This window comes from Thamnophis sirtalis, unplaced genomic scaffold, assembly GCF_051295495.1.
Source record: "Thamnophis sirtalis isolate CommonGarterSnake01/CBP01778 unplaced genomic scaffold, rThaSir2_p1.2 scaffold_7, whole genome shotgun sequence".
Taxonomy (NCBI): Eukaryota; Metazoa; Chordata; class Lepidosauria; order Squamata; family Natricidae; genus Thamnophis; species Thamnophis sirtalis.
In genome coordinates, this window is record NW_028261387.1 from 7,209,894 (window position 1) to 7,237,623 (window position 27,730).

The following is a 27,730-nucleotide window of genomic DNA, read 5'->3' on the forward strand; positions in this document are numbered from 1 at the left end:
AATAAAGCAACCCAAATTGTATATTATAACCCGTGGTGGGATTCAAATAATTTAACAACCGGTTCTCTGCCTTAAGGACCAGCTGGGTAGGCATGGCTCGGTGGTCCTGTGACTGGGTGGGCATAGCCAACTCAATATCACTCACGGCGATGGCGCTTCGCCTTAGCTGTTACAATGTAATAAGGGTTAACCAGAGAGGCAGTTTCTGTAAGCAGGGCAATAAAGATTAGGCTAGAAATACTAGAATGTTTCCTTCCTGCCTCTCTTACAGGATTAGCCCTGTAAAGTGGGGGGAAAAAAACCAAAATGAGATTTCTTCCAACAACCGGTCCTCCGAACTGCTTAGAAAGTTAAGAACCGGTTCTCCCGAATCGGTGCGAACCGGCTGAATCCCACCACTGATTATAACCTATTAAATGGAATAACAAATGTATAAGAATGACAAATGTAAAGAAGAATAACAACTATGTGAATGTATACTTATAATTGTATGTAAGAGAATAAAAAATAAAAAAAACTTTTCGGGGAAAAAAAAAAGAATTCCCATGCCGGTTTTGTTCAAGGCACAATGAAAAAAATACTTTAGTCCCACAAGTCAGAGATCCATTTATTTCTTCAAGACTGAGGTTTAAACATTATAACAATAGATTTCTAAAGTCTTAACATCAAGCTGTGAACCGTCTTTATGGGTAGTTCTCGTCCTACAACCATTTATCTAGTGACTGAACTTACAGCCACACTGAAAAAAGCGACTTATGCCCTGGTCCTCAACTTATAACGATTTCAGTCAGGTGATCAAAATTTGGGCGCTTGGCAACCAGCATGTATTTTCGAGAGTTGCAACGTTCCAGGATCATGTGCTCACATTTGCGACCTTCTAAATTGGCTTCCGGAAAAAGCACGGTCAACGGGGAAACTAGTTTCATTCAGTGGCCATGTGGTCCACCTTAACAACTGCAGTGATTCACGTAACAACCGTGGCACAAAAGGTCGTAAGTTTGGGTGCAACTCACTTAACAAATGCCTTGCCTTGCTTAGCAACAAAAACTCTGATTCCAATTGATGTAAGTATATGTACATATAAAATACCAAGTCAATCTACAATGCAGAAATGAATGGAGAGTGGGGAAAGGAGACAGACAGACAGACAGACAGACAGACAGACAGACAGACAGACAGACAGAGACTGATAGCAAAAGTAACCATAAGGCTCCAGCCATCATCAGACTAAATATTTTCACAGCACTTTTAATCATTTCTGCATTGTGGGTTGACTGGGTGTCTTCAAAATCATATCCTCTTTTCTTGATATGGGAATGTTTCCTAACTTATGGAATTGAATTGAATTGGATTTATTAGGTTTCTATGCCGCCCAATCCCGAAGGACTCCGGGCGGCTTACAGAATAAAAAAGAAGTTAAAGGAACTTAAAAACAATAGGACACACAAAGTTAAAAAAGAACGCAACAAACACCCAATCAGAAGGCCTGCCAGAAAAGCCAGGTTTTAATGGCTTTGCGAAAGGCCATGAGAGTGGGGAGGGCCCGGATCTCTGGGGGCAGCTCATTCCATATGGCCGGAGCGGCAACAGAGAAGGCCCTACTCCTAGGCGCCGCCAGCCGTCATTGTCCTGCTGAAGGCACCCGGAGAAGGCCCATCCTGTGCGATCTTATTGTCTAAGGGAGGTATGTGGCAGGAGACGGTCTCGTAGGTACCCAGGTCCTAGGCCATGTAGGGCTTTAAAGGTAATAACCAGCAGCTTGAATCGTGTTCGGAGACCAATGGGCAGCCAGTGCAGCTCGTGGAGGATAGGTGTGACGTGGGTGTACCTTGGCACACCCAGTATCGCTCGCGCGGCTGCATTCTGGACTCGTTGCAGTCTCCAAACACTTTTCAGGGGCAGCCCCAAGTAGAGCTGGGGCTGCCCATTGGTCTCTGAAGAGGCAAAGGATAGCATGAGGTGGAGACAGGAAGAGCATGATTTGAGTGAACACTACTGTATTGAATGTTATAGGTGGTAAGAGGTATGCTGGAATTCACCGCTGAATCTGAAGTATTAAAACCTTTCATGCAAACTTTGGTTTTCAGAGACTTGCTCATGGAATGCATACCTGTGTTGGGTATTTCAAGGTCAGCCTCGGCTGTAACCTTCAAGAAAACCTGAAAGAGATGTGCATGAGAAGATGCTATGTGGAAGCAAAGTAAGCACTGGTATCTTTAAGCATATCTCTCTCCCCCCCAATGCAACACAAGGGAAAAAGATCTTACTCTTCTCATTCTACTTTTAGTTAATGCTTAAAAAACTCTAAAAGGGCACAAAATAATCTTAAAAAACCAGGGTAATAGGAAGAAATATACTAACTATAGTATAAAGTATAAAGTTAGTATAGGATTATACGAACTATCCTATCTTTATCCCCTTAACCTTGCGTCTTTTTTCTGGTGTCTTCAAATGTGTCAAATTACAACTCCTATCTTCCCATCAGACAGTTCTAATTTAATAGTTTATTACCAGGGGTGGTGGGTTCACACAGATTCAGGTGATCCTCTAGCTAGGATCCTCCAAAGGCCACCCCTGGCTGGCTCTGCCTCTCCCACTCTACCCCTCCCCTCCCAGGAGTCTGCACACCGCCCGTTCATCATGCAAGTTAAGTGCGCGGAGGCTTGGGGAGGGCAAAAAACAGCCTTACCAGAAGTTCTGGAAGTCCAGAAACAGCCTCTGGAAGGCTTCCAGAGAGCCTCCGGAGCCCGGGGAAAGCAGCTTTTCCCAGAGGCTCAAGAAAGGCCTCCAGAGTCTGGGGAGGGCAAAAAACACCCCCCTCCCCGCCATGCTGCAGAAGGCTGACTAGGCCATGCCTACCATGGCTATGTCCACCCAGCAAGGGGGCAGCAAACCCCATGGCCTGACAAAACCGCGCTCGTCAAAATAGCGGTGACAAAACCGCGTCGCTAAAGCCGCGACGTCATCACCGTGACGTCATCACTGCGGCGACAACAGCGCGGCGACAGAAGGGCGCTTTAAAACAGCGCGGCGGCAGAAAGCCGATTTAAATTAAGGTAAGGGTTAGGATTAGGTTTAGGGGTTTGGTTTAGGGTTAGGTTTAGGGTTAGGGTTAGGGTTAGGGTTAGGGTTAGGTTTAAGGTTAGGTTTAGGGTTAGGTTTAGGATTATATTTAGGGTTAGGTTTAGGTTTAGGGTTAGAGTTAGGGTTAGGTTTAGAGTTAGGTTTAGGGTTAGGTTTAGGGTGCTGAGTGCTTTGGAAGGCGCGGATTTGACCTCCACACTTATGTCGGCGCGGATAAGGGCTTCACGGTTTTGTCGGTGAACCAGCAAACCCATTGCTGGAACTTTTGAAGACCACCCCTGATTATTACTCTAGCAATATTTGTTACTACAATGCAGGAAAAAAAATCCCTGCCCTGAACAAATTATTTCTACCTCTCCAAAAACTCAAATACTGGGTTAATATCAGCAGATGATTATACAATATAGTTTGGAGCATTTCATCCAAAATAGGAAAGCAAGGACTGGACAAACTGCTCAAATATATCAAGATGACCAACCTCTTCAAGGGGTGTATCTGAGATCCCAAAACTGCTGAGTCCCACGTCAGCCAGAGTTTCCTCTAATTCTCTGAAAAGGCCGGAATAGGCACGCTCTTTAAAATTCTTATTTGGCAGAAGGTAGACGAGTTCCTGGCCAATATTTTTGATTAACTGTGCTTCCGGAATGTGATGGTGGACAATCTCATTTAGTTCATTCACATTACCTAGTTGAGAAAATCAATAAAGCAAATTATTTATAAAAAGTGTTATTTATTACTAGATCTATAAAAGAAGGTGAGAGAACTTGGTGCTCGCTGAACTGGACTGTTTCCTTGCAGGCATTTCTTTATTGAAGTAACCTTTTAAATATCTGTGTGTGTGTTTGTGTGTGTGTGTGTAGGAGACGGTGGGTTTCAAAAAATTTTTGAACCTACTCTATGGGTGTGGCCTCCTTTGTGGGAGTGGCTTGCCAGCCATGTGACCTGGTGGGAGTGGCTTGCTGGCCATGTGTTCTCTCTCTCTCTCTCTCTCCTTCCTTTTGTCTCTCTGTTCCTTTTTCCTTTTTTTCTTTCATCACTCACTTTTCTTTCTTTTTTCTTTTTTCTTTCGTTCTTCCTTTCTTTCTCTCTTTCTCTCTCTATCTGTGAGTCTGTGTGTGTGTGTGTGTGTGTGTGAGTGGTGGGTTTCAAAAATTTTTGGAACCTCTTCTGTAGGTGTGGCCTGCTTTCCGGGTCCACTGGTGGAACCTCTTCTAACCGGTTCGGTAGATTTGACGAACCGGTTCTACCGAACTGGTGCGAACTGGTAGGAACCCACCTCTGGTAGGAGATCTACTACTTGTTTATTCACAGTAGCTTGCCCTGCCAGTTTTGGTGCAGGTGTAGTTTTCTCCTTAGTAGTTCCTTGTTTAGGATATTGTTTCCTGCTTGATTGCAACTCACACACAAACCCTCCTCAGAACGGATAGGCTAGGTTTCTGAATGGTGTATAAAGAGGGAGCAGACTCCATACTCATTCACATGGATGATGTTATCTAGTTGGGTAATGAAATGTCTGAAAGCAAACAGCCAAACTCAAGGTCTCCAAATTTCAACTCTTGAGCCACATATATATTCTCTTCTATAGGGAGTTGAGAGAGAATAGCCACGTTCATTCTGTTCACTATAGCAACAGCAATAGCAGTTAGACTTATATACCGCTTCATAGGGCTTTCAGCCCTCTCTAAGCGGTTTACAGAGTCAACATATCGCCTCCACAGTCTGGGTCCTCATTTCACCCACCTCGGAAGGATGGAAGGCTGAGTCAACCTTGAGCCGGTGAGATTTGAACAGCCGAACTGCAGATAACAGTCAGCTGAAGTGGCTGCAGTACAGCACTCTAACCACTGCGCCACCTCTTGTGGCTGACCCTTGTGGCTCAGACAAATATATTTCAAGGATCACACTATCAAGTATTTTGTTTGTTTGTTTAATATTCTGCCTTTATTTAAATTTACAAATAACTCAAGATAGCAAACATATCCAACACATTTTCCTCTTCTTTTCCCCTACAACTCTGTGAAGTGAGCTGAGAAACAGTGATCAAAAGTTAACAGCTGGCCTTCATGGCTAAGGTACAGAGGTGGGTTCCTACCAGTTCGCACCTATTCGGTAGAACCGGTTCGTCAAATCTACCAAACCGGTTAGAAGAGGTTCCACCAGTGGACCCGGAAAGCAGGCCACACCTACAAAAGAGGTTCCAAAATTTTTTGAAACCCACCACTGGTCCTTGGATATGATTATTCTACACTATCATGCTCCTATTTATAAAACTCAGTGCCTCTGTGAAAGGTAAGGATGACTACTGCGTTTGTGGTGCAAGCAGAACATTGCGTGTGTTGAAGATATTTTAACGCAATCCAAAGATGCCTTTTAAAAAAGAAGTTTACATCCTATTCTTATGCATGCCAGTGCTGTGTGTGAGGTAATTTAAGGTGTTTCTGACAAGGGTAATCGGCATCTTCATATCCGGTCACATGGGTGGCAAGCCACTCCCACCCAGTCACATGGGCAGCAAGCCACTCCCACAAAGGAGGCCACACCCACAGAGTAAGTTCGAACAATTTTTGAAACCCACCACTGCTAAGGTAGGCTTATAACTGACAATCTCCTGCTTTCTAGCCTGTTGCTTCAACTACTAGATCAAACTGGCTCTCTCAAATAGCATCAAGAAACACCGTTTATAATTTCTGCAGGTGCCTATATTCATTTAACGCAATAAAGCAGCGAGAACTGGGGATTTCCCACTGAAATCGCAACTCCTTGGTTAAGGTATCTGAATGAAATTTCACACATGCTTTGTATTCAGAAATGCTCTTTGGGGGGAAAAATTAAAAAGCAAATTGAAGAAAAAAGGCAGAGGAGAAATCATCATCATTCTCATTTACTAACAACTGAAACAAGATATAAACCTGTGGTGGTATTCAGACTGGTTCAGACCGGTTCAGTTGAACCAGTAATGGCGACCTGCGGGTGGCCACCCACCCACCCTGGGGCTATGCTGCCCTATTTAGCCACATTTTCTAAACCACACACATGTGTGCAAGCCACGCGCACAATCAAAGTGCATGAGTGGAAGGCCATGCGCGTGTGCAGAAGGCAGGTGCAAGCGAAGTGAGCGTTTGTGCGTGTGCGCTCATATTTTCGGTGTGCGGCGAACCGGTGGTACAATTATGTGAAACCCACCTCTGGTAGCCAAGGTGGCGCAGTGGTTAAATGCAGCACTGCAGGCTACTGCTAGATCAGCAGTTCAGCGGTTCAAATCTCACCGGCTCAGGGTTGACTCAGCCTTCCATCCTTCCGAGGTGGGTAAAATGAGGACCCAGATTGTTGGGGGCAATATGCTGACTCTCTGTAAACCGCTTAGAGAGGGCTGAAAGCCCTATGAAGCGGTATATAAGTCTACTGCTATTGCTATTGCTATTGGTATAAGCATATTGATTTCAGTTGTACATATTCTAATCACTATAAAAGTTCTTGATCTAGAGTCATTTGCTCAAAAGTTGGAATTGTGACAATGCTGGGATTACAACATATAATCCAAAATGACATAATGCGTATTTACTAGAAGCGTGAGAGTCCTTCTGAGCACAAATAGCCTTTTATGCCGGAGGCCTCCAAGGAGAATTTTATCACGGCCACTCCCTGATGGTTTTTCTAAACATCTTGTCCTCCGAAACTCTATTTATTTAATATGCCTAATAACCACTGATAGACCTATTGTTTGTGAAAGTGAGTAAGCCAGTTCCATCTTAACAACCTTGTGCAATGAACATGTGAAGCAAACCCTGTTCTTACCTTCTAGTTCCTCTTCAACAGTATGCCCTTTGTCCACCGAGGCACAGCAGCTGGAGCAGGTACAGGAACACCTGGATCCTAGGCTACAGGAGGCCTGTAAGAAGACAAGTAATAGCATTGTCGTCCTTTTCTCTACGTTCATGTTACATAACACATATAGTTACACAGTGCGAACATTTCCAGGTAAGCGAAGAACAGCTTTTTCTTCAATCTTAAGGAAAATGTATCTGAGCATGATAAGGAGCACAGAGAGTCTTTGACTTAGAACCTTTCAGATAGTGACCTTGGGAAGCTACCAACAACACTGAAAAAAATGACCTACAGAGGGTGGGTTCCAGTGGTGGGATTCAAATAATTTACCAACCAGTTCTCTGCCCTGATGACTAGCTGGGTAGGCGGGGGCTCAGTGGTCATGTGATCATGTGGGCATGGCCAAGTCAATGAGCCAAGGTGGCGCAGTGGTTAAATGCAGCACTGCAGGCTACTGCTAGATCAGCAGTTCAGCGGTTCAAATCTCACCGGCTCAGGGTTGACTCAGCCTTCCATCCTTCCGAGGTGGGTAAAATGAGGACCCAGATTGTTGGGGGCAATATGCTGACTCTCTGTAAACCGTTTAGAGAGGCCTGAAAGGCCTATGAAGCGGTATATAAGTCTACTGCTATTGTCACTCAGGTCGATGGGCGCTTCGCCTTAGCTGTTATAATGTAATAAGGGTTAATCGGAGAGGCAGTTTCTGTAAGCAGGGCAATAAAGATTGGGCTAGAAACAACACCAGAATGTTTCCTTCCTGCCTTCTTTACAGGATTAGCCCTGTAAAGTGTGGGGAAAAAAACAAAATGAGATTTCTTCCAACAACCGGTTCTCCGAACTGCTTAGAAAGTTAAGAACCGGTTCTCTGAGGACCTGGATTGTTGGGGGCAATATGCTGACTCTGTAAACCGCTTAGAGAGGGCTGAAAGCCCTATGAAGCGGTATATAAGTCTAATTGCTAATTGCTCTTGAATAGGTGTGAACTGGCTGAATCCCACCACTGATTGTATTGATTCACATTAAACTTTTAAAGAAAAAATATTGTCTTTTTGGCTCTGTCACTCTGCAATGGCTATTGTTTCTATTTCCAATTGGCAGTCTTGCACATGGCGAAATCCAACCACAAAACAGGTTCTTCCGTCTACAGAGTATATTTTCAAATGTGCACACATGAAACTTAAAGTAATGGAGTTATTCTTGCTTAAGCTTGCAGTGGGGCTGGCTCAAGGTATAGCACTGTGCATTCATAGAAACTGTTACACACAAACAAAATGAGATTTCTTCCAACAACCGGTTCTCCGAACTGCTTAGAAAGTTACCAACCGGTTCTCCTGAATAGGTGCAAACCGGCTGAATCCCACCACTGGTGAGTTTCAGCTGCTGCTACTGCTGGCTTGCTCAGGAAACATAAGACCTATAGATATAGAACCATGCTGTCTTCCATATGTGGAAGTTTTTTAAAAAAATTTCAAATTCCCCGATTAAACCAATGAAGTCAAATCTTTAGATTGAAAGAGGCTGATTAGGGGAAAGGGAATGCAAGGAAAAGCAAGGGAAGGTTACAGCCGAGAATTCAAACCGATCAATACCATCAGGCTAACCTAACTAAACTAAATATTTATTGTATCCTTGAATAAGATACTGAGTTTTTAAGACATCTAGGCTGTTCCCAAGGTGTTCTCCTCCCTCCCACTTCCTCCCCACCCACCCGCCAATTTAAGAATATGGAACATAAGTAAAAGCCATCCTTTTGGGGGAATAGACTGCCATTTTGCTCATAAAATACTCTGCTCTGAACTTATGAGCTTATGTAGCCAATCAAAAAATGTTAGTATCTATAAGCCATCTTCCTAGTGACTCCTGATGGAATGGTAATAGTAATAGCAATAGCAATAGCGGTTAGACTTATATACCGCTTCATAGGGCTTTCAGCCCTCTCTAAGCAGTTTACAGAGTCAGCATATCGCCCCCCACAGTCTGGGTCCTCATTTCACCCACCTTGGAAGGATGGAAGGCTGAGTCAACCTTGAGCCGGTGAGATTAGAACCGCTGAACTGCAGATAGCAGTCAGCTGAAGTGGCCTGCAGTACTGCACTCTACCCACTGCGCCACCTCGGCTCTAGTCCAATCTAGATTCCACTAGTTATGCCACTCTATTAGTGGGATTAATGAGAAGCAACGTTTTTGGAAAACAAAAAGCTGCATTCTGTTAATTCAACTTCCCTGATGCTTTAGGGGGCACTCTTGTGCCATATCAAAAACTACAGTAGGTGCTTATCATAAGGCAATCAAAATGAAATTGAATGTGAAGCTATGGAAGTGTCCGGAGGATCGTCTCCGGCGTGGGGATGCTGGTAATATGGGTACCAGTTACGCCTCCCTGGAAAGAGCTTAAGTGGGACCCCACAACGTAGCCTTCTACTTCATTTCTGTGGGGTGGGACCTCTTGAATCTCAAACTGGGCCTGGAAATATACTTGGAATCGTGTGATTATGATTAGCCAGTCCCAGTTAGCATATCTGTCGCAAACGTTTGGAGTGATTCAAGTTTTTGAACCGCATTCAAAGATAAACCCAGATACAAGGTACTGCAGTTATCAAAACACATTTAGTTTTTAATAATGCTGCAGTTATACGGTTTAGGTTTATTCGATTTATATGCCGCCCTTCTCCCAAGGACTCAAGCAATTAATACTTTATCCTTTCACTCTATCAGTTCTGTTACCTATCCTCTCCTATTTTTGTGTGGCTTATCTACCTATTTTGTTTCTCTTCCTTTCTCTTCCAACTTAAGTGTATTCCTTCCTGAGCTCTACAGCTTCAATGTAACTCTTCAACTACCACTCCCTAGCCAACCACTATCAACCAAGATTCCCACATCAATGTTTTAGTTGTTTATAAATAATATAAAAACAATAAAGGTTGGATACAAATAAACAAACGTTCTATGGCTCTTTCATTCTTTTGCTTCACATTCATTTCTATTGTCACAGAAATAGCACAGAATATAGCAGTGCTGGCAAACCTTTTTGGCACCAAAATGGGAGTGTGTGCATGCAGGGGAGCACTGGAAACCAGAAGGAGCATCTCCCCGGCACACACACGTGTGGGAACACCAGAGACCATAAACTCCGTTTTCCAGGATCGTGCATGGACGCTAGGGAGCTGCTCTTCCAGTTTCCGGTGCTCCCAGGCACGCAAAGACAAACTGGTCTGCGCACATTGCACGCTGGAACCTGAAACAGCAATAGGCGATGGCTGGCATGCATGGAGAGATGGCTCCATGTGCCACTTCTGGCATGCGTACCATAGGTTTGCTGTTGTGGCCCAGCAGGAGCCGTTGGAGCTGCCACCAGACTCCGACAGCGAGGGGCCCTATGAGTCAGCTCTGGAGGATGTGGAGGACTCTGGACAGGGTTCCGACTCTGAGCAGGGTGCAGAGAGGCTGGTTGGCCACCAGGAGGCGCCTGAGCCTTGGATCAGTGGGGAGGAGACAAGGGAGAGTGATCCAGACGTCAGCAGTGAGTTGTTCCTGGATGCAAGGCACCGAAGAGCTAATAGGCGTCAGGAACAGTTGTGCAGTTACAGGAGGTAATTGCACTCAGCTGGTGGTAATTAGGCTCCTCTCCAGACTATAAAAGGACTGCTTGTGCACACGCCCCTCTTGCAAAAGTCAACGCAGAACTAATGTCGGAGAACATTATTGTGAGTTTGGCAGGCTGGATTGCTGCCAAGCCTTATCTGTGCTGGATTGCTGCCCAAGCTTGTCTGTGCCGGTTTGCTGCCAAGGACCTGTCTGTCTGTTAATTAAATGCCGTGACTTATCTTTGGCTTGGAGTGTGTGTTGGTGTGAGATTGGGGGTGGGGTGGGGTAGTCAGAACAGTTTGCCATCACTGGAATATGGCATAATTGATATTTAAGGGCCAGCTGAGATGTTATTTAGCAGTGCCACTTGATTCTTCCCCCTGAATAAAATATATGCAATCATGGAGTCACTCACAATATCTGAATTCACTCGGGGGACAAATTCTATTTGCACAAAAAAATGGGTGTGCTAACCACTTACTACATCCTTTTGACCATTTTCCACGCTTTTCCTCTTGCGAACCAAGGTGAGATAGAAGCCTGATCCAAAGGAGTTCTTTAAAAAGACAGGTGATCCAGAGCAGTGCAGCTTTCCCCGGGAAACGATGGCGATGCGATCTCCAAGGATATCGGCCTCGTCCATATGATGGGTAGACAGTATGATGGTTCTGCCTGAGGGGAAACAACAGGTCTGTCAAGCATAATTTGGGCATTCAAAATTTGTACCTGGGACTGATGCAGAGGAGTGTACATAATGTGCACACAGGAACCCTTTATCCCTCGGTGGTGGGTTTCAAATTTTTTTAGAACCTCTTCTGTAGGTGTGGCCTGCTTTGTGGGAGTGGCTTGCCGGCCATGTGACCAAGTGGGAGTGGCTTGGCAGTCATGTAACTGGGTGGGCATGACCAACTTGTAAAATGTGGTGGAACTCACTGAACAACGCTCTTGCTTAGCAACCAAAATGTTGGCTCAGAAACTCTGGCATTTGAAGCACGCAAGTCTTAAAGCTGTCAAGTTACAAGACCCTTGCACCCCTAACCCTTCAGGAAAACAACCCCCAGGGGTGTTCAAACTTGACAGCTTTAAGACTTGTGGACTTCAACTCCCAGAATTCTCCCTCCAGTCATGTTGGCTCAGAAACTCTGGCATTGAAGTGTGCAAGTCTTAAAGCTGTCAAGTTACAAGACCCTTGCACCCCTAACCCTTTAGAAAAAGAAACCCAGGGGTGTTCAAACTTGACAGCTTTAAGACTTGTGGACTTCAACTCCCAGAATTCCTCCTCTCGTGCTTCATCTTGATGACGTGTGGACGGGTGGGGGGAGGGAGCTGGAACCGGTTCTAAATGGCACTGTAGGTTTGTGGAACCTCTTCTATAGAAGAGGTTAGAACTGGCAGGAACCCACCCCTGTTATCCCTGAATGCTTCAAACACTGATAATCTATCTCAGAGGATGGAGCAAAGAGAATGACACACAACGTTAACATCTTCTGAATCTTCAAATGTCTACATTAGGAGTAGGCAAACTTTTTATGCTAGAAGGCACCATGAGAAATATTGAGAACATATTGTTGGTGGTCCTTGACTTAGGTAGTCCTTAACTCAGGACTATAATTGATCCTGGAACTACAATGGTTAAGTGGTCGCATGATTGCACTCAGTTTTAAAACCTATTTTTGCCTTGGATTGCTTTCCCTGGCTTAAACACCCTATAACATTTTGAATGTGCAGAGATCGACATTGCTTTGTCCTGAAACACAGCAGGAAAGGTTTACGGAAAAAAAAAAAGAACATTCCAGCTGGATCTGAAAAGAGTTCTGGCATGTGGATATCAATGGAAACTTAAAATACTTATCATTTATAAACAAAAAGGGCAGACGTATTGCAATCACACAAAGATCTGTAGATCATATGACAAAAATCATGTGATTGATTTCTAATAAAGTCTTACAAGTTGGAGCTATTTTTTGGGGGGGGGGATAAGCAGAGCAAGGTCTTCATTTGTTGACTGAACTTCAATTTTGCTAGTTCGTAACTTTATTTGTTCATACTTTAAAAAAATTCTGATTTAATTTTTATTGACTGCAAAAGAAAAGAGAAGGGAAGGGCCCACATCTTTTATACATTTTTTAAAAAAGATAATCAGATAAAAGATATATATATGGAGTGGAAGTGTGACCTTCCTCCCATATTTGGGCATACCAGGGGTTGTGACTTTAAATATATACCTCTCACCCTGGCTGGCTGATAAGGAGTCGAGCTCTGTAGCTCAATGGTTAACACATCTGCCTAAGAGGCAATAGAGCACAGGTTCGATTCCCAGCAAGGGTATGGCTAGCTGATGAGAGCTAAATAGCTTGAAATAGATCTATACTAGTCTCCCTTTATTTATTTATCAGCACAAATATAACAAATGTAATAAAAAGGCAACAGTAAAAAAATATTGGGTTCTGTCTGGATGGTCTCTTGTGACGAGCCGATAGACAGAGAAAGGAAGCAGTAGGCTTCCTCCCATATTTGGGCATACCAGGGGTTGTGACACTAAATAAATAAATACATACATACATACATACATACATACATACATATTCATTCCTAAGTATATATTTATTTTTATATAAAGATATAATTAACTAAGCAATAAATGTCCAGTTCAGGAAAAATGGACAGGTGCTATCTAAACTCAAAAATTCATAGGGGTAATAACTTCACTAAATTAATCTGAAGTTTTATAATAGTTTTATAATTAAAGTTTTATAATAGTTACAAGCTATTGTAATGGACATAATGAAACTAATGAACCTACTATTTTTGTGGCATTTTTCAGCTCAATATGTCTATTACTTTAGATAATAATCCAGCATCACTTTCATTAAATGAAATATGACTATCTATTAATTTTATTCTTCCAAATAATAGTTCCCCCCATGGTTGAGTAGTTAGTTAATAATGAGGAAAGGGTTGAGAGCACCTGTCAAAACACTGCCCACATATAATTAGTTATGTCTTAAAAGCCTTAGGTTTTGGACTACAAAGGCTTGTCAACCAATAACGCAAGACAAAATATGTAAAGTTGCATGTTAGAGACAGGTGTTATTTCTCACCTTCCCCCTTTGGTGGAGAATGTGTGTCATCTTGTCATTTTTAATCACAATAAACAAACGAATGGCTCCCGGAGAGTACTCAATGCATTTGGAAATGGAGGGGGCGGGACGGGGTTTGCACTGACACACCGCCATAAAGTCCATGAACTTCATGATTGCTATTTTTTTTTCCATTTTAATGTGAAAACTATTTTCAGAAGGAAAATATAATTATTGCTACATAGGCAATAGCAGAGGGTCAGCCCAACTCACCTCAGATTGTTGTTGTGGGGAGAATAAGAGGAAAAAGTGTGTTGGATATGTTTGCTGATTTTAGTTATTTGTAAAAATAATAAAGATAGGATGAAAGAAAGAAAGAAAGAAAGAAAGAAAGGGAAGGAAGGAAGGAAAGGGAAGGAGGAGGAATGAGGGAAGGGAGGGAGGGAGAGGAGAAGGAGAGGGAGGGAGGATGGAAGGAAGGAAGGAAGGGAAAGGAAGGGAAGGAGGAGGGAGGAGGAGAGGAGGAGGATAGGTAGGGTGGAAGGAAGGAATGAAGAGAAAGGAAAGGAAGGAGGAGGAGGGATGAGAGGAGGAGGAGAGGGAGAGTGGAAGGAAGGAAGGAAGGAAGGAAAGGGAAGGAGAGAGGGAGGGAAGAGAACAATGGAGCAAGGGAGGGGAGAGGAGAGTGGGAGAGGGAGGGAGGATGGAAGGAAGGAAGGGGAGGAGGGAGGGAGGGGGAGGAGAGGAGTAGGAGAGGATGGAAGGAAGGGAAAGGAAGGGGAGGAGGGAGGGAGGAGGAGAGGAGGAGGAGAGGGAAGGTGGAAGGAAGGAAGGGAAAAGAAGAGAAGGAGGAGGAGAGAGGGAGGGAAGAGAGGGAGGGAGCAAGCGGGGAGGGGACGAGGAGAGGGAGGATGGAAGGAAGGATGGGGAGGGGAGGGAGGAGGGAGGAGGAGAGGGAGGGATGAAGGAATGGAAGGATGAGGAGGGAGGGAGAGAGGGAAGAGAAGAGGAGAGGGAGGGAGGGAGAATGGAAGGAAGGAAGGAAGGAAGGAAGGGAAGGGAATGAAAGCTGCAGAATGCAAAACATAACTCAACACCAAGTATACATACATATCCAAACTATATCAAGTAACTCACGCTTCATATAGAGCCATATAAAGTTGTTTTAAAGCCAGAGTTACTGTTTTTGAAATAAAATTACCTGAGCGATATTTCAGAAGGAGATCCCAAATAGAGCGTCTGGAGTAGGGATCCACTCCAGATGTAGGCTCATCTAGAAGTACTACTTTAGCTTCACCCACAAAAGAAATGGCGATAGATAGTTTCCGCTGCATGCCCCCTAAATAAGGGAAATGGGGAGCAGGGATAGAGGAATCTTAAAACATAGTTATACATTTTTATCCAAGAAAGGGCTACTTTAATAGGAGAAAGTTTGCTTTTGGGTAGCATACAAGAGAATTCACATCAACTATCTAAGTCAACTTTACAAAGTCTAGTAGAAACTCAAAGATAAGTCACTTTAAGCACTTGAAAGCATGGATTAATGTTATTAACAAGTTTAGACCAGAGGAGGTATGCTATAGTTCAAGAATCAGTATGATTCCTTTTTAGGTTTTACCCCATCGGACAAGCAAAGCATTGCTCTGAAATTTATTTCTCATTTAATATGTGTATTCAACGTTTTTCTTACGAAATACTCAGAAAGTCTTGCAAAAATAAAGATAGAAATACAGAGTCTCAACGCAGAACAAGAATAGATGATTTGTAAACTTTTGGACAAATGATGGTTCTCTTGACTTTCCCCCACCTGACAGGTTTTGAGCCTCTTCGTTCCTTTTATGTGGTAGGCCAATGTCTTCGAGGATCTTTTCCGTTTCCAACATGGCCTCTGCTTTGCTTCTTCCTTTCAACTGGGCGTAGAACTGGATGTGTTCTGAAACAGTAAGGCTCAAGAAAAAAAACATGGTGGCTTTAGCTGGCGAAAGGAAACTAAATGAATGAATAAATAAATGAGAATGTTGCATTCGTTGCTTTTCATATTTCTTCAAAAACGTTCAAACCAGTGGTGGGATTCAAATAATTTAACAACCCGGTTCTCTGCCCTAATGACCAGCTGGGTAGGCGGGGCTCGGTGGTCATGTGATCATGTGGGCGTGGCCAAATCAATGTCACTCAGGTCGATGGGCACTTCGCCTTAGTTGTTACAGTGGTAATAAGGGTTAACTGGAGAGGCAGTTTCTGTAAGCAGGAGCCGAGATGGCGCAGTGGTTAGGGTGCAGCACTGCAGGCCACTTCAGCTGACTGTTATCTTCAGTTCAGCGGTTCAAATCTCACCAGCTCAAGGTTGACTCAGCCTTCCATCTTTCCGAGGTGGGTGAAATGAGGACCCAGACTGTGGGGGCGATATGCTGATGCTGTAAACCGCTTAGAGAGGGCTGAAAGCCCTATGAAGCGGTATATAAGTTGAACTGCTATTGCTAATAAAGATTAAGCTACAAAAAACACTAGAATGTTTCCTTCCTGCCTTCCTTACAGGATTAGCCCTATAAAGTGGGAAAAAACAAAAGATTTCTTCCAAAAACCGGTTCTCCGAACTGCTTAGAAAGTAACCAACCGGTTCTCCCGAATAGGTGCGAACTGGCTAAATCCCACCACTGGTTCAAACCCTTGTTTTGGGGGGTGGGCAAAAGAAATAGGTGTGCAGTATCGGCTGTAATGTCTCCAGGTGCCTTATTTGAGTGAGAGAGGGAGGGGAAGAGGGAAGGAGGGGCTTCATTAATTATGAAAGAGGAGAGAACATAATCCATCCGAAATAGTATTTGAGAGTATAGGGAAGCTCTTTTGCAGGTATCAAGAGCCATTTCATGTCTAGATCTGTCTAGACTGGAGACTAGAATTAGACAATAGTGAGTGCCAATACTGAAGTGGCATTTTGCCAACATCAGTTTTATTTACTACAAGTAGAAACTGCCTGGTTTGGCACAGGAACCAAATAGGCTAGGTACAGGCTTCAACAGATAGTTAGGACTGCAGAAAAACAACAACAACAATCAGTCTGCCTTCCATTGAGGATCTGTCTACTGCACACACCAGAAAAAAGGGCTGAGAAAGTATCTTACAGACCTCACACATCCTGGGCATAATTGTGACCTGCCCAGAAGTGGGTTCCTACCAGTTCGCACCTATTCGGTAGAACCGGTTCGTCAAATCTACCGAACCGGTTAGAAGAGGTTCCACCAGTGGACCCGGAAAGCAGGCCACACCTACAGAAGAGCTTCCAAAAAATTTTGAAACCCACCACTGGTCCTTGGATGTGATTATTCTACACTATCATGCTCATATTTATAAAACTCAGTGCCTCTGTGAAAGGTAAGGATGGCTACTGCGTTTGTGGTGCAATCAGAACATTGCGTGTGTTGAAGTTGTTTTAACGCAAACCAAAGACGCCTTTTAAAAAACAAGTTTACATCATATTCTTATGCATGCCAGTGCTGTGTGTGAAGTAATTTTAGGTGGTTCTGACAAGTGTCGTCGGCGTCTTCATATCCGGTCACATGGGCGGCAAGCCACTCCCATCCAGTCACATGGGTGGCAAGCCACTCCCACAAAGGAGGCCACACCCACAGTGTAGGTTCAAACAATTTTTGAAACCCACCACTGGACCTGCCCCTTATATCAATATCATGGCACCTTATAGCATTTTACTGACAAAAACAAGGCTCCTTGAAGAACTTTGAAGTACATTTCTATTAGCACTTACTGATTGAACAAGATGTTGTTTTGGGGGCACATGCCTAAACTCTGCTGGATGGAATCGATGTGTATTTGGTTGTCCATTCCATCAATCAATATTGTTCCAGATGTAGGTGGGAAGAGACCTGTGATGATAGACCTAGACAAAAAAAAAAAGGACCACTAAAAGGAATCAAATACCTGAATAAAGAATATTGGATTTACAATGAGTAATCATGATAATAATATAATAATCCCAAATAACAATTAAATTACAGCTATTATTACCATTATTTCAGATAAATGGAGATCACAGATGCCATTAACTGGTGCCTGAGATCTCTGGAGACACTGAAGTGAACACAATGCAAAAATGAATGAATTAGTATGTTTTTGATAACACTTTTAATATCTCTCTTCTCTCTCTCCCTCTCTCTCCCTCTCTCTCCCTCCCTCCCTCTCTCTCTCTCTCTCTCTCTCCTCTCCCTCCCTCCCTTCCGGAAAGCAATTATCTTAAATTCCAAACCATCTTCCTACAGGCTGAAGGTGATATCCATATAATAAGTTTAAGATGGGATGTGCAAAAAGACCTGTTAATACGAAAGGACTTCTAATGATATGTTTGTTTTTTCAGAATAAAAATACATACTCTCTTCTTACCCTGTATTTTAAAAATTGTTGTCCCTGTGTCTGACCTGGGTTTTAAAGAGAGGGAGTGTCCTGGCATTAATTGGGAGAACTGGCGAAACAATACAGACCTAATTAAACCTTTCATTTTTATGATGTTTTTCATTTTTTTTAAAAGCATTTTCATTTCTTTAAATTTTTCCCAACCTTAAATTATCCATGGAACTAGGACTACTTAGCTCTGTAGATGCTTAGCCCAGATTTAAAAAAATGAAGCCTCCAATCACAAATCTTATTTCAGAATACCAGAAGAGTGTTTGAATTTACTCTGTCTTCCTCAAATCTTTGAAGGGCTGCAATACCAATGGCAGGGAAGATTTATTCAATGTTGCATAAATAATTTTGATCTAAGGCAGCGGGTTCAAATTTGACTTGATTTTGATAGAACATTGGGGAGAAATGAGCAATTTCAGAGTGGTACAGACTACCTTGGAATATGGTAGACTATTAGCAAAGGTAGATGCTACTTGTTAAGGATGTTGCACAGGTAGATTTCCTGAACTGTAATAGCAGATTTCCTGAACTGTAAGAGCCAAGGTGGCGCAGTGGTTAGGGTGCAGTACTGCAGGCCACTTCAGCTGACTGTTATCTGCAGTTCAGTGGTTCAAATCTCACCGGCTCAAGGTTGACTCAACCTTCCATCCTTCCGAGGTGGGTGAAATGAGGACCCAGACTGGGGGGGGGGGGGTGATATGCTGACTCTGTAAACCGCTTAGAGAGGGCTGAAAGCCCTATGAAGCGGTATATAAGTCTAACGGCTATTGCTATTGCTGTAGCAAGGACAGAGACTAGATGACCTATTTTCATCTCTACGTTCCTATGAAAACTGACAGATGTAGCTGTACTGCAATGTCCACAGTTTTTTTTTTTTTTGCAATGTTGACTTGGCCACAGTATACCAAAATTCCTCAGGAAGAAACCTAGCGGCATTGGGAAATTAAAGCCAAAAAAATGTTTGTCCAGACTCCTGAGAAACCATGCACCTGGAACTCTCATAGGCCCAAAGGCCATATCAACATTGTGATTTCATTGCTTTTTCAGCTTTTCCAGACAAAATACTCTCCATCTCTTTGAGCGCAAGACCTGACCCCAGGAAAACGTTGCTCTTCCAGAGAGACATCTGCGTTTGTTTCTTCTATTTCATTATTTATTAGGCATTTCCTTCTCTCAGAACGTTGCCTATTTTAGAATAATCTTTTTTTTTCTTCTCCTCTTACTTCAGAGTGTAGCTGAAGTAGATGAACTGACATCATAATTCGCAATGTTTGAGACAGGAGAACAGGATCGATCTATTCCTAGGGACAAAGTACTATCTACTTTGGAAAGGTTTGCTCCTGGGTCTAAATTCCAGATAGCTCTAGGGAATAACTTTATGACTATGCAAATTTAGAATATGTTTGAACATTTAAATCATCAAGCAAGGAAGCTAGGCTGCAATATCAGACAGGCAGAAGTCCAGCCAGGCATTCATACAAAGAGAGAGGAGTTTATTTGGAAGGTTTCCAATAAATCACACACTTGTGATTTAGAAAGGTGTGGTTGAGGGAAATCAAGTGCCTTCGAAGGGAAGCCAAGCCAACAGGCACCAGGTCTCCTGGATTAATCTGGTCAGGTTGGGTTCAAAATTTTGTGCAAAGAATCCCATCTGTTTCATTTAGTTTTTACAAAAAGATCAGATATAATTTATTTCTAGCTGGAAATGTCCATTTATATCCTTTAAGCTTTATTTGAAGAGAAAGTCAGAAGACCTCGGAGGTCCCTTCCAACCCGATTGTTCTATGTTAATTAAGACACAGAATAACAAAATATATTTTGACTCATTGGGCAAACAGCTGTTTAGAAGCACTTTTGATTGAAAAGACTATTCTAAATCAATATGTCAGCTGACATTCACACAGGTTCAGAGGGGAACGTAGCTAAATATAACAAACAAGGCATTGGACACAACTGTTGGTGGGATTTACACTTTTTTTTTTTGCTTTCAACTGAGCACACTCAGTGCGATGCCTATTTTAGGTTATTTATTTGCCTTTTGAGTCAATGAAGAATTTAAGTCAGCTAATGAGGAAGGCTTTGAAAGCAAGTTAAATTAGCAGGAAGTACAATCAGAGCAGAAAGGCCTTGGCAAAATTAAACCCCATCATCACAAGCAAAGTTAATGAAAGTTGTCGTTTCATTATTATATGAATTGCTCAGTACATAATGCTCAGTTTTATCATCTTTTTTGTATAGGAGTCAGGCACCATGTTCCTGTGAAGCTATGGATTATTTCAGAATGTTAAATGAAATCGAAGCATGTACATCCAGCAGATCAGATGCACAAATATGATTCCTTGGCCTGATGCGTACCCACCACTAAGTCTGCCTATTTTGTCCTATGTTCAAAACAATAGTACACACAGTAATGATCTCTTCCAATTTTCCCCAAAACAACACTCTTAAAGTAGAGTGAGATGAAAGATAAATGGCTTGCCAAAGCCACATACTGAGCTTTCACAGCTGAGGATCCTCCGATTCTCGTCCAATGATTTAACTGTTGGCTTCATATCAATTTCTTTTTTTCTGAAAGCCAGACTGACTTACATAACGGTTGTTTTTCCAGCACCATTCTGGCCCAAGAAAGCCGTGATTTGGCCCTCGTAGAAGGTAACGGTCATTCCATCCACTGCTGGCTTGGAACAATTGGGGTAGATCTTCACCAAATTCTGGATGCTCACGCCAGGCTTTAAGCCAGAGGGCTCCACTTCAAAATATGGATTTGCTTGAAACAAAGAAAAATCTATTTTATAAAATGATAGGCAAGCTCCATGGTTGCAACTCTCAATAAAAGTGATTTATTAACATCAGTGGTCACATTACTTAAGTATAATGAATTACGAATTCTAAAACAGTGTGTGTGTGTGTATGTATGTGTGTGTGTATATATATATGTTTTTTTATTTGTGCTGATAAATAAATAAAGGGAGACTAGTATAGATCTATTTCAAGCTATTTAGATCTCATCAACTAGCCATACCCTTACTGGGATTTGAACCTGGGCTATATTACATACTAGGCAGACATCTTAGCCATTAGGCCACAGGCTCTTATCCATTATCAGCGAAGCCAGGGTGAAAGGTATCTATTAGATTTTTACAACCCCTGGTATGCCCCAATTATGGGAGGAAGCTAACTGCTTCCATCATCTGTCAATCGGCTCGTCACAAGAGTCCATCATGACAGAAACCCAATATTTTTTTTATAGTTGCCTTTGTTATATTTGTGTTTTTTTATTTGTGCTGATAAATAAATAAAGGGAGACTAGTATAGATCTATTTCAAGCTATTTAGATCTCATCAGCTAGCCATACCCTTACTGGGATTCGAACCTGGGCTATATTACATACTAGGCAGACATCTTAGCCATTAGGCCACAGGCTCTTATCCGTTATCAGCGAAGCCAGGGTGAAAGGTATCTAATATATATATATATATACTCTTGTGACGAGCCTAATGACAGAGAGTGGAAGTGTGACCTTCCTCCCACACTTGGGCATACCAGGGGTTGTGACTTTAAGTATATACCTCCCACCCTGGCTGGCTGATAAAAGGAGTCGTTCTCTGTAGCTCAAATGGTTAACTCCCTGCCTGGGAAGCAATAGAGCACAGGTTCGAATCCCAGTAAGGATATGGCTAGCTGATGAGAGCTAAATAGCTTGAAATAGATCTATACTAGTCTTCCTTTATTTATTTATCAGCACAAATAAAAAAAAAACACAAATATAACAAAGGCAACAGTAAAAATATTGGGTTTCTGTCTGGATGGACTCTTGTGACGAGCCTAATGACAGAGAGTGGAAGTGTGACCTTCCTCCCACACTTGGGCATACCAGGGGTTGTGACTTTAAGTATATACCTCCCACCCTGGCTGGCTGATAAAAGGAGTCGTTCTCTGTAGCTCAAATGGTTAACTCCCTGCCTGGGAAGCAATAGAGCACAGGTTCGAATCCCAGTAAGGATATGGCTAGCTGATGAGAGCTAAATAGCTTGAAATAGATCTATACTAGTCTTCCTTTATTTATTTATCAGCACAAATAAAAAAAAAACACAAATATAACAAAGGCAACAGTAAAAATATTGGGTTTCTGTCTGGATGGACTCTTGTGACGAGCCTAATGACAGAGAGTGGAAGTGTGACCTTCCTCCCACACTTGGGCATACCAGGGGTTGTGACTTTAAGTATATACCTCCCACCCTGGCTGGCTGATAAAAGGAGTCGTTCTCTGTAGCTCAAATGGTTAACTCCCTGCCTGGGAAGCAATAGAGCACAGGTTCGAATCCCAGTAAGGATATGGCTAGCTGATGAGAGCTAAATAGCTTGAAATAGATCTATACTAGTCTTCCTTTATTTATTTATCAGCACAAATAAAAAAAAAACACAAATATAACAAAGGCAACAGTAAAAATATTGGGTTTCTGTCTGGATGGACTCTTGTGACGAGCCTAATGACAGAGAGTGGAAGTGTGACCTTCCTCCCACACTTGGGCATACCAGGGGTTGTGACTTTAAGTATATACCTCCCACCCTGGCTGGCTGATAAAAGGAGTCGTTCTCTGTAGCTCAAATGGTTAACTCCCTGCCTGGGAAGCAATAGAGCACAGGTTCGAATCCCAGTAAGGATATGGCTAGCTGATGAGAGCTAAATAGCTTGAAATAGATCTATACTAGTCTTCCTTTATTTATTTATCAGCACAAATAAAAAAAAAACACAAATATAACAAAGGCAACAGTAAAAATATTGGGTTTCTGTCTGGATGGACTCTTGTGACGAGCCTAATGACAGAGAGTGGAAGTGTGACCTTCCTCCCACACTTGGGCATACCAGGGGTTGTGACTTTAAGTATATACCTCCCACCCTGGCTGGCTGATAAAAGGAGTCGTTCTCTGTAGCTCAAATGGTTAACTCCCTGCCTGGGAAGCAATAGAGCACAGGTTCGAATCCCAGTAAGGATATGGCTAGCTGATGAGAGCTAAATAGCTTGAAATAGATCTATACTAGTCTTCCTTTATTTATTTATCAGCACAAATAAAAAAAAACACAAATATAACAAAGGCAACAGTAAAAATATTGGGTTTCTGTCTGGATGGACTCTTGTGACGAGCCTAATGACAGAGAGTGGAAGTGTGACCTTCCTCCCACACTTGGGCATACCAGGGGTTGTGACTTTAAGTATATACCTCCCACCCTGGCTGGCTGATAAAAGGAGTCGTTCTCTGTAGCTCAAATGGTTAACTCCCTGCCTGGGAAGCAATAGAGCACAGGTTCGAATCCCAGTAAGGATATGGCTAGCTGATGAGAGCTAAATAGCTTGAAATAGATCTATACTAGTCTTCCTTTATTTATTTATCAGCACAAATAAAAAAAAAACACAAATATAACAAAGGCAACAGTAAAAATATTGGGTTTCTGTCTGGATGGACTCTTGTGACGAGCCTAATGACAGAGAGTGGAAGTGTGACCTTCCTCCCACACTTGGGCATACCAGGGGTTGTGACTTTAAGTATATACCTCCCACCCTGGCTGGCTGATAAAAGGAGTCGTTCTCTGTAGCTCAAATGGTTAACTCCCTGCCTGGGAAGCAATAGAGCACAGGTTCGAATCCCAGTAAGGATATGGCTAGCTGATGAGAGCTAAATAGCTTGAAATAGATCTATACTAGTCTTCCTTTATTTATTTATCAGCACAAATTAAAAAAAAAACACAAATATAACAAAGGCAACAGTAAAAATATTGGGTTTCTGTCTGGATGGACTCTTGTGACGAGCCTAATGACAGAGAGTGGAAGTGTGACCTTCCTCCCACACTTGGGCATACCAGGGGTTGTGACTTTAAGTATATACCTCCCACCCTGGCTGGCTGATAAAAGGAGTCGTTCTCTGTAGCTCAAATGGTTAACTCCCTGCCTGGGAAGCAATAGAGCACAGGTTCGAATCCCAGTAAGGATATGGCTAGCTGATGAGAGCTAAATAGCTTGAAATAGATCTATACTAGTCTTCCTTTATTTATTTATCAGCACAAATAAAAAAAAAAAAACACATATATATATATATATATATATATATATATATATATATATATATATATATATATATATATATATATATATATATATATATATATATATATATATATATATATATATATATATATATTCATTCTTGTATTACATTAAGCTGGAAATGAAACAAGACCCACAGATTGGTTCTGTGTGTGCCTGCGGTAACTATCAAGTCAAGTACCATCTAATACCAATCATTTGAACTGACACAATCTTTATGAATCCTGTCATCATCCTTCCGTCTGGTTTTGCCACTGCCACTCACAATGGTGAGTCTAGTTTGATTAATCCCTTTAGTGGGTATTTCAAATTTGATGATATCACTAGAAGGTAATTTTAGATAAAACGTTAGAACTTCAGAAGTGGGACTAAGAGTGGCTAGGCTTCCACACAGAATTTTTTTTTTAAAAAAGAGACCCTATTGCTTAAAAGCCACTCTTTATAGAGAAATTATATGATAATTTCATTTGGTGCAGATAATTTCCCACAGCTAATAATCGGAAAGCAGGGTAACCTCTATCACAGGGAAAACAAAGTTGCCCCAGCCAATAGGTTGATGGAGACAATTACAGAAATTACAGTTTTTTAAGTTATAGGGAGAGAAGAGGCATTGGACTTTTTTTTATTTCCCAGTATCATGAAATTGCTTTGCAACAAGGTGGCCAGGAAACAAATTTCATAACAAACCTCAATGCATAGATAAAGCTATGCAGCAATGTAGAAAGAAACATATCCCGTCTGGACTGTATTAAACAATTGCAAATGAATAACAGGCCATTTAATAACAGGCCTTTGCACAGAGCAATTTAAAAGGGATGCTACGATGCACCAGTCTTTGAAGAAAGCAGGGGTGATCTCTAATAATCTAGGAACCTGGCATGGAAACAAGACATCTGTCCAGATGGGGTTTTCTTTTTTTTTCTACAAAAGGGACTGGATGAAAGCTCTGTAGTTTAAAATAACACTTCCCTTTTGGTCTTACTGGGAGAAAACCATTGTTGTTCAGCAGGGCAGACCCAAGGCTACACTTTTCCTTTTGTCGCACTTCATCCTGGCTGCCCAAATGCTGAGCTCATAAAAATGTTCTTTTAAATGTCACCCTGGGAAGTATTTTATTTCATTCTGAGCCAAAAAAAGAAAAAAAACAGACTCCCAAGTAAATAATCTCGTTGGGTATATGTGAAGATGTAAATTGGAATTTGTTGATTTTAGGATTTTCCGAATTACCTCACGGTAATGCCAGGATTTGTGGCAAATTTATGTAAAGGGTCGTGTGGTATCAGAAGAGTCTAGAGCAGTGTTTCTCAACCTTGGCAACTTGAAGATGTCCGGACTTCAACTCCCAGAATTTTTATTTGTGCTGATAAATAAATAAAGGGAGACTAGTATAGATCTCTTTCAAGCTATTTAGCTCTCATCAGCTAGCCATACCCTTACTGGGATTCGAACCTGGGCTATATTACATACTAGGCAGACATCTTAAGCCATTAGGCCACAGGCTCTTATCCGTATCAGCGAAGCCAGGGTGAAAGGTATCAATTCAGGGAGTTGAAGTCCGGACATCTTCAAATTGCCAAGGTTGAGAAACACTGCTCTAGAGATTCTACATCTAAGGCAGGGATCGGCAACCTTCAACACTCAAAGAGCTACAAAGGTCCTAACCAGAAGCCCCCCCCATTCAATTCTGGGGCTGACTGGAAGTCTTTTTCCTTTACCTATCCTGTTCTGACCCCCCTCGTCCCACACCAACACACACTCCGAGCCAAAGATAAGTTACGGCATTAATTTAACAGACAGACAGGTCCTTGGCAGCAAACCGGCACAGACAAGATTGGGTAGCAATAAACACAGATAAGGCTTGGCAGCAATCCAGCCTGCCAAGCTCCTAACATTGTTCTCTGACATTCGATCCTGCGTTGACTTCTGCAAGAGGGGCATGTTCACAAATAGTCTTTTTATAGTCTGGAGAGGAGCCTAATGACCACCAGCTGAGTGCAATTACCTCCTGTTCCTGACACCTATTAGCTCTTTGGTGACGTGCATCCAGGAACAACTCACTACTGGCTTCCGGCTCACTCTCCCTTGTCTCCTCACCACTGGTCCAAGGCTCAGGCGCCTCCTGGTGGCCAACCACCCTGCTTGGAGTTTGAACCCTATCCAGGGTCCTCCACATCCTCCAGAGCCGACTCATTGGGCCCCTCGCTGTCGGAGTCTGGTGGCAGCTCCAACAGTTCCTGCTGGGCCACAACACTGTCCTAACCAAAAACCCTATCAATTGTGGAGCCGACCAGCGACAGGGAGCCGCAGCAGAGGGATGAAAGAGCCACATACGGCTCCAGAGCCGCAGGTTGCTGATCCCTGATCTAAGGGTACCCCATTCTCCTGCTTGAGCCCTTGGCTGCAACTTTCATTGACTCCTTCCCTTTGATAACAAAAAAGCTATTTGAAGTTAAGGTCTAAGATGGTCCAGGGGATGGTGGAGAATAGCATATACTGCTTCATAACAATGCAATTAAAAATGAAGGAACAGCACAAGTGATGGACTATCTAGTTTTCAAGGAATGGGCATTAGATGTTGAAGAGTATAATCCAAATGAAACTTCCAGGTGTTGGAAAAGAGTATCAGCACCTTTCTGTTCCAAGGTTTGAACAAAGAGTAGGTATTTCAATCTGGCCTAAAATCTAGAATTTACATTTATATGAGGAGGAACTCTGGGGCAAATTAGCAATTAGGACTGCAAAATGAGTTCTAATTGGACAGCAAATCAGTTTCTTTCAATTTATGCCTATGTTATGCAGTCCATTGTCCGGTTTCTTCTAATAGAAATGTAATCATCCCTCTGTGCAAAAGGCAGATGGATTATCTAATAGAAATAACTAAAAGATTAGTATTAAATCAATTTCATGGTATCTATTTAATATCTATGAAAATAAATAAGTAAGGCAAATTAAATCAAGATTTGCAATATAAATAATGTAATTTCTCAGTGCGTAATCTCCTATTAAGCTACAAGGTTATTTGCTTGGATTTGGCTTATGTTATAATGATTAATCACCATGACTAATGCAACAAACTATAATTAAAACAAGTATTGGTTTGGCATAAAATTGCACTCTGCCAATCCCTCCTTGTCTTGTGCATCTTGCACTAGTAAGTATTGTGCGGAATGCACCATAAATGATGTTTAAATTTCAGAAAAATTCCATGCAGCAAATGCAACATGAATAAATCAGTTTTTAACAGTCATCTATATTGATCACTTAATATACATTAATAGTATGCCTACATAAGATCCTCTGCAGTTTAATATATGCATAGTATATGTGTGTATAAATAAAATTCTCTAGGATTCTGCTTTCTTCGGTCTCGATATAAGAAAATAAACAGATAAGCAAGACAAGTCAGAGAAATTTAAATGAGAATATTTTTCAAATTTTTTCAGATATGTTTTCAGAAATTCCTTTATCACATAAGCTGTTTACAGCTCCAAGGTGAAAAAGGAGAATATGAGATATTTATACGAAGGGCAAAGTAAGCCAGCTTCTGTGGCATTTCCAGAATTTGCAAGACATTCGGAGTTGATAAGAAGGCGCGAGGAGGAGGAGGAGATGGGGTAAAACGATCTTTGCTTTTTGACA

At 42.2% G+C, this 27,730-nt stretch overlaps 1 protein-coding gene across 1 annotated transcript in view; it reads right to left on the reverse strand.

Moving 5' to 3' along the window:
• ABCA4 (ATP binding cassette subfamily A member 4) overlaps positions 1-27,730 on the reverse strand; it is a 153,924-nt gene that overhangs the window by 46,973 nt on the left and 79,221 nt on the right. Inside the window, exons 19-26 of the mRNA XM_087719273.1 lie at positions 20,577-20,754; positions 17,335-17,466; positions 15,382-15,521; positions 14,776-14,913; positions 10,976-11,166; positions 6,880-6,973; positions 3,563-3,768; positions 2,132-2,159 (exon numbers count right to left, since the gene is read on the reverse strand). Coding sequence (XP_087575399.1) covers positions 2,132-2,159; positions 3,563-3,768; positions 6,880-6,973; positions 10,976-11,166; positions 14,776-14,913; positions 15,382-15,521; positions 17,335-17,466; positions 20,577-20,754 — 1,107 coding nt within the window. The remainder of the gene's footprint in view (positions 1-2,131; positions 2,160-3,562; positions 3,769-6,879; positions 6,974-10,975; positions 11,167-14,775; positions 14,914-15,381; positions 15,522-17,334; positions 17,467-20,576; positions 20,755-27,730) is intronic.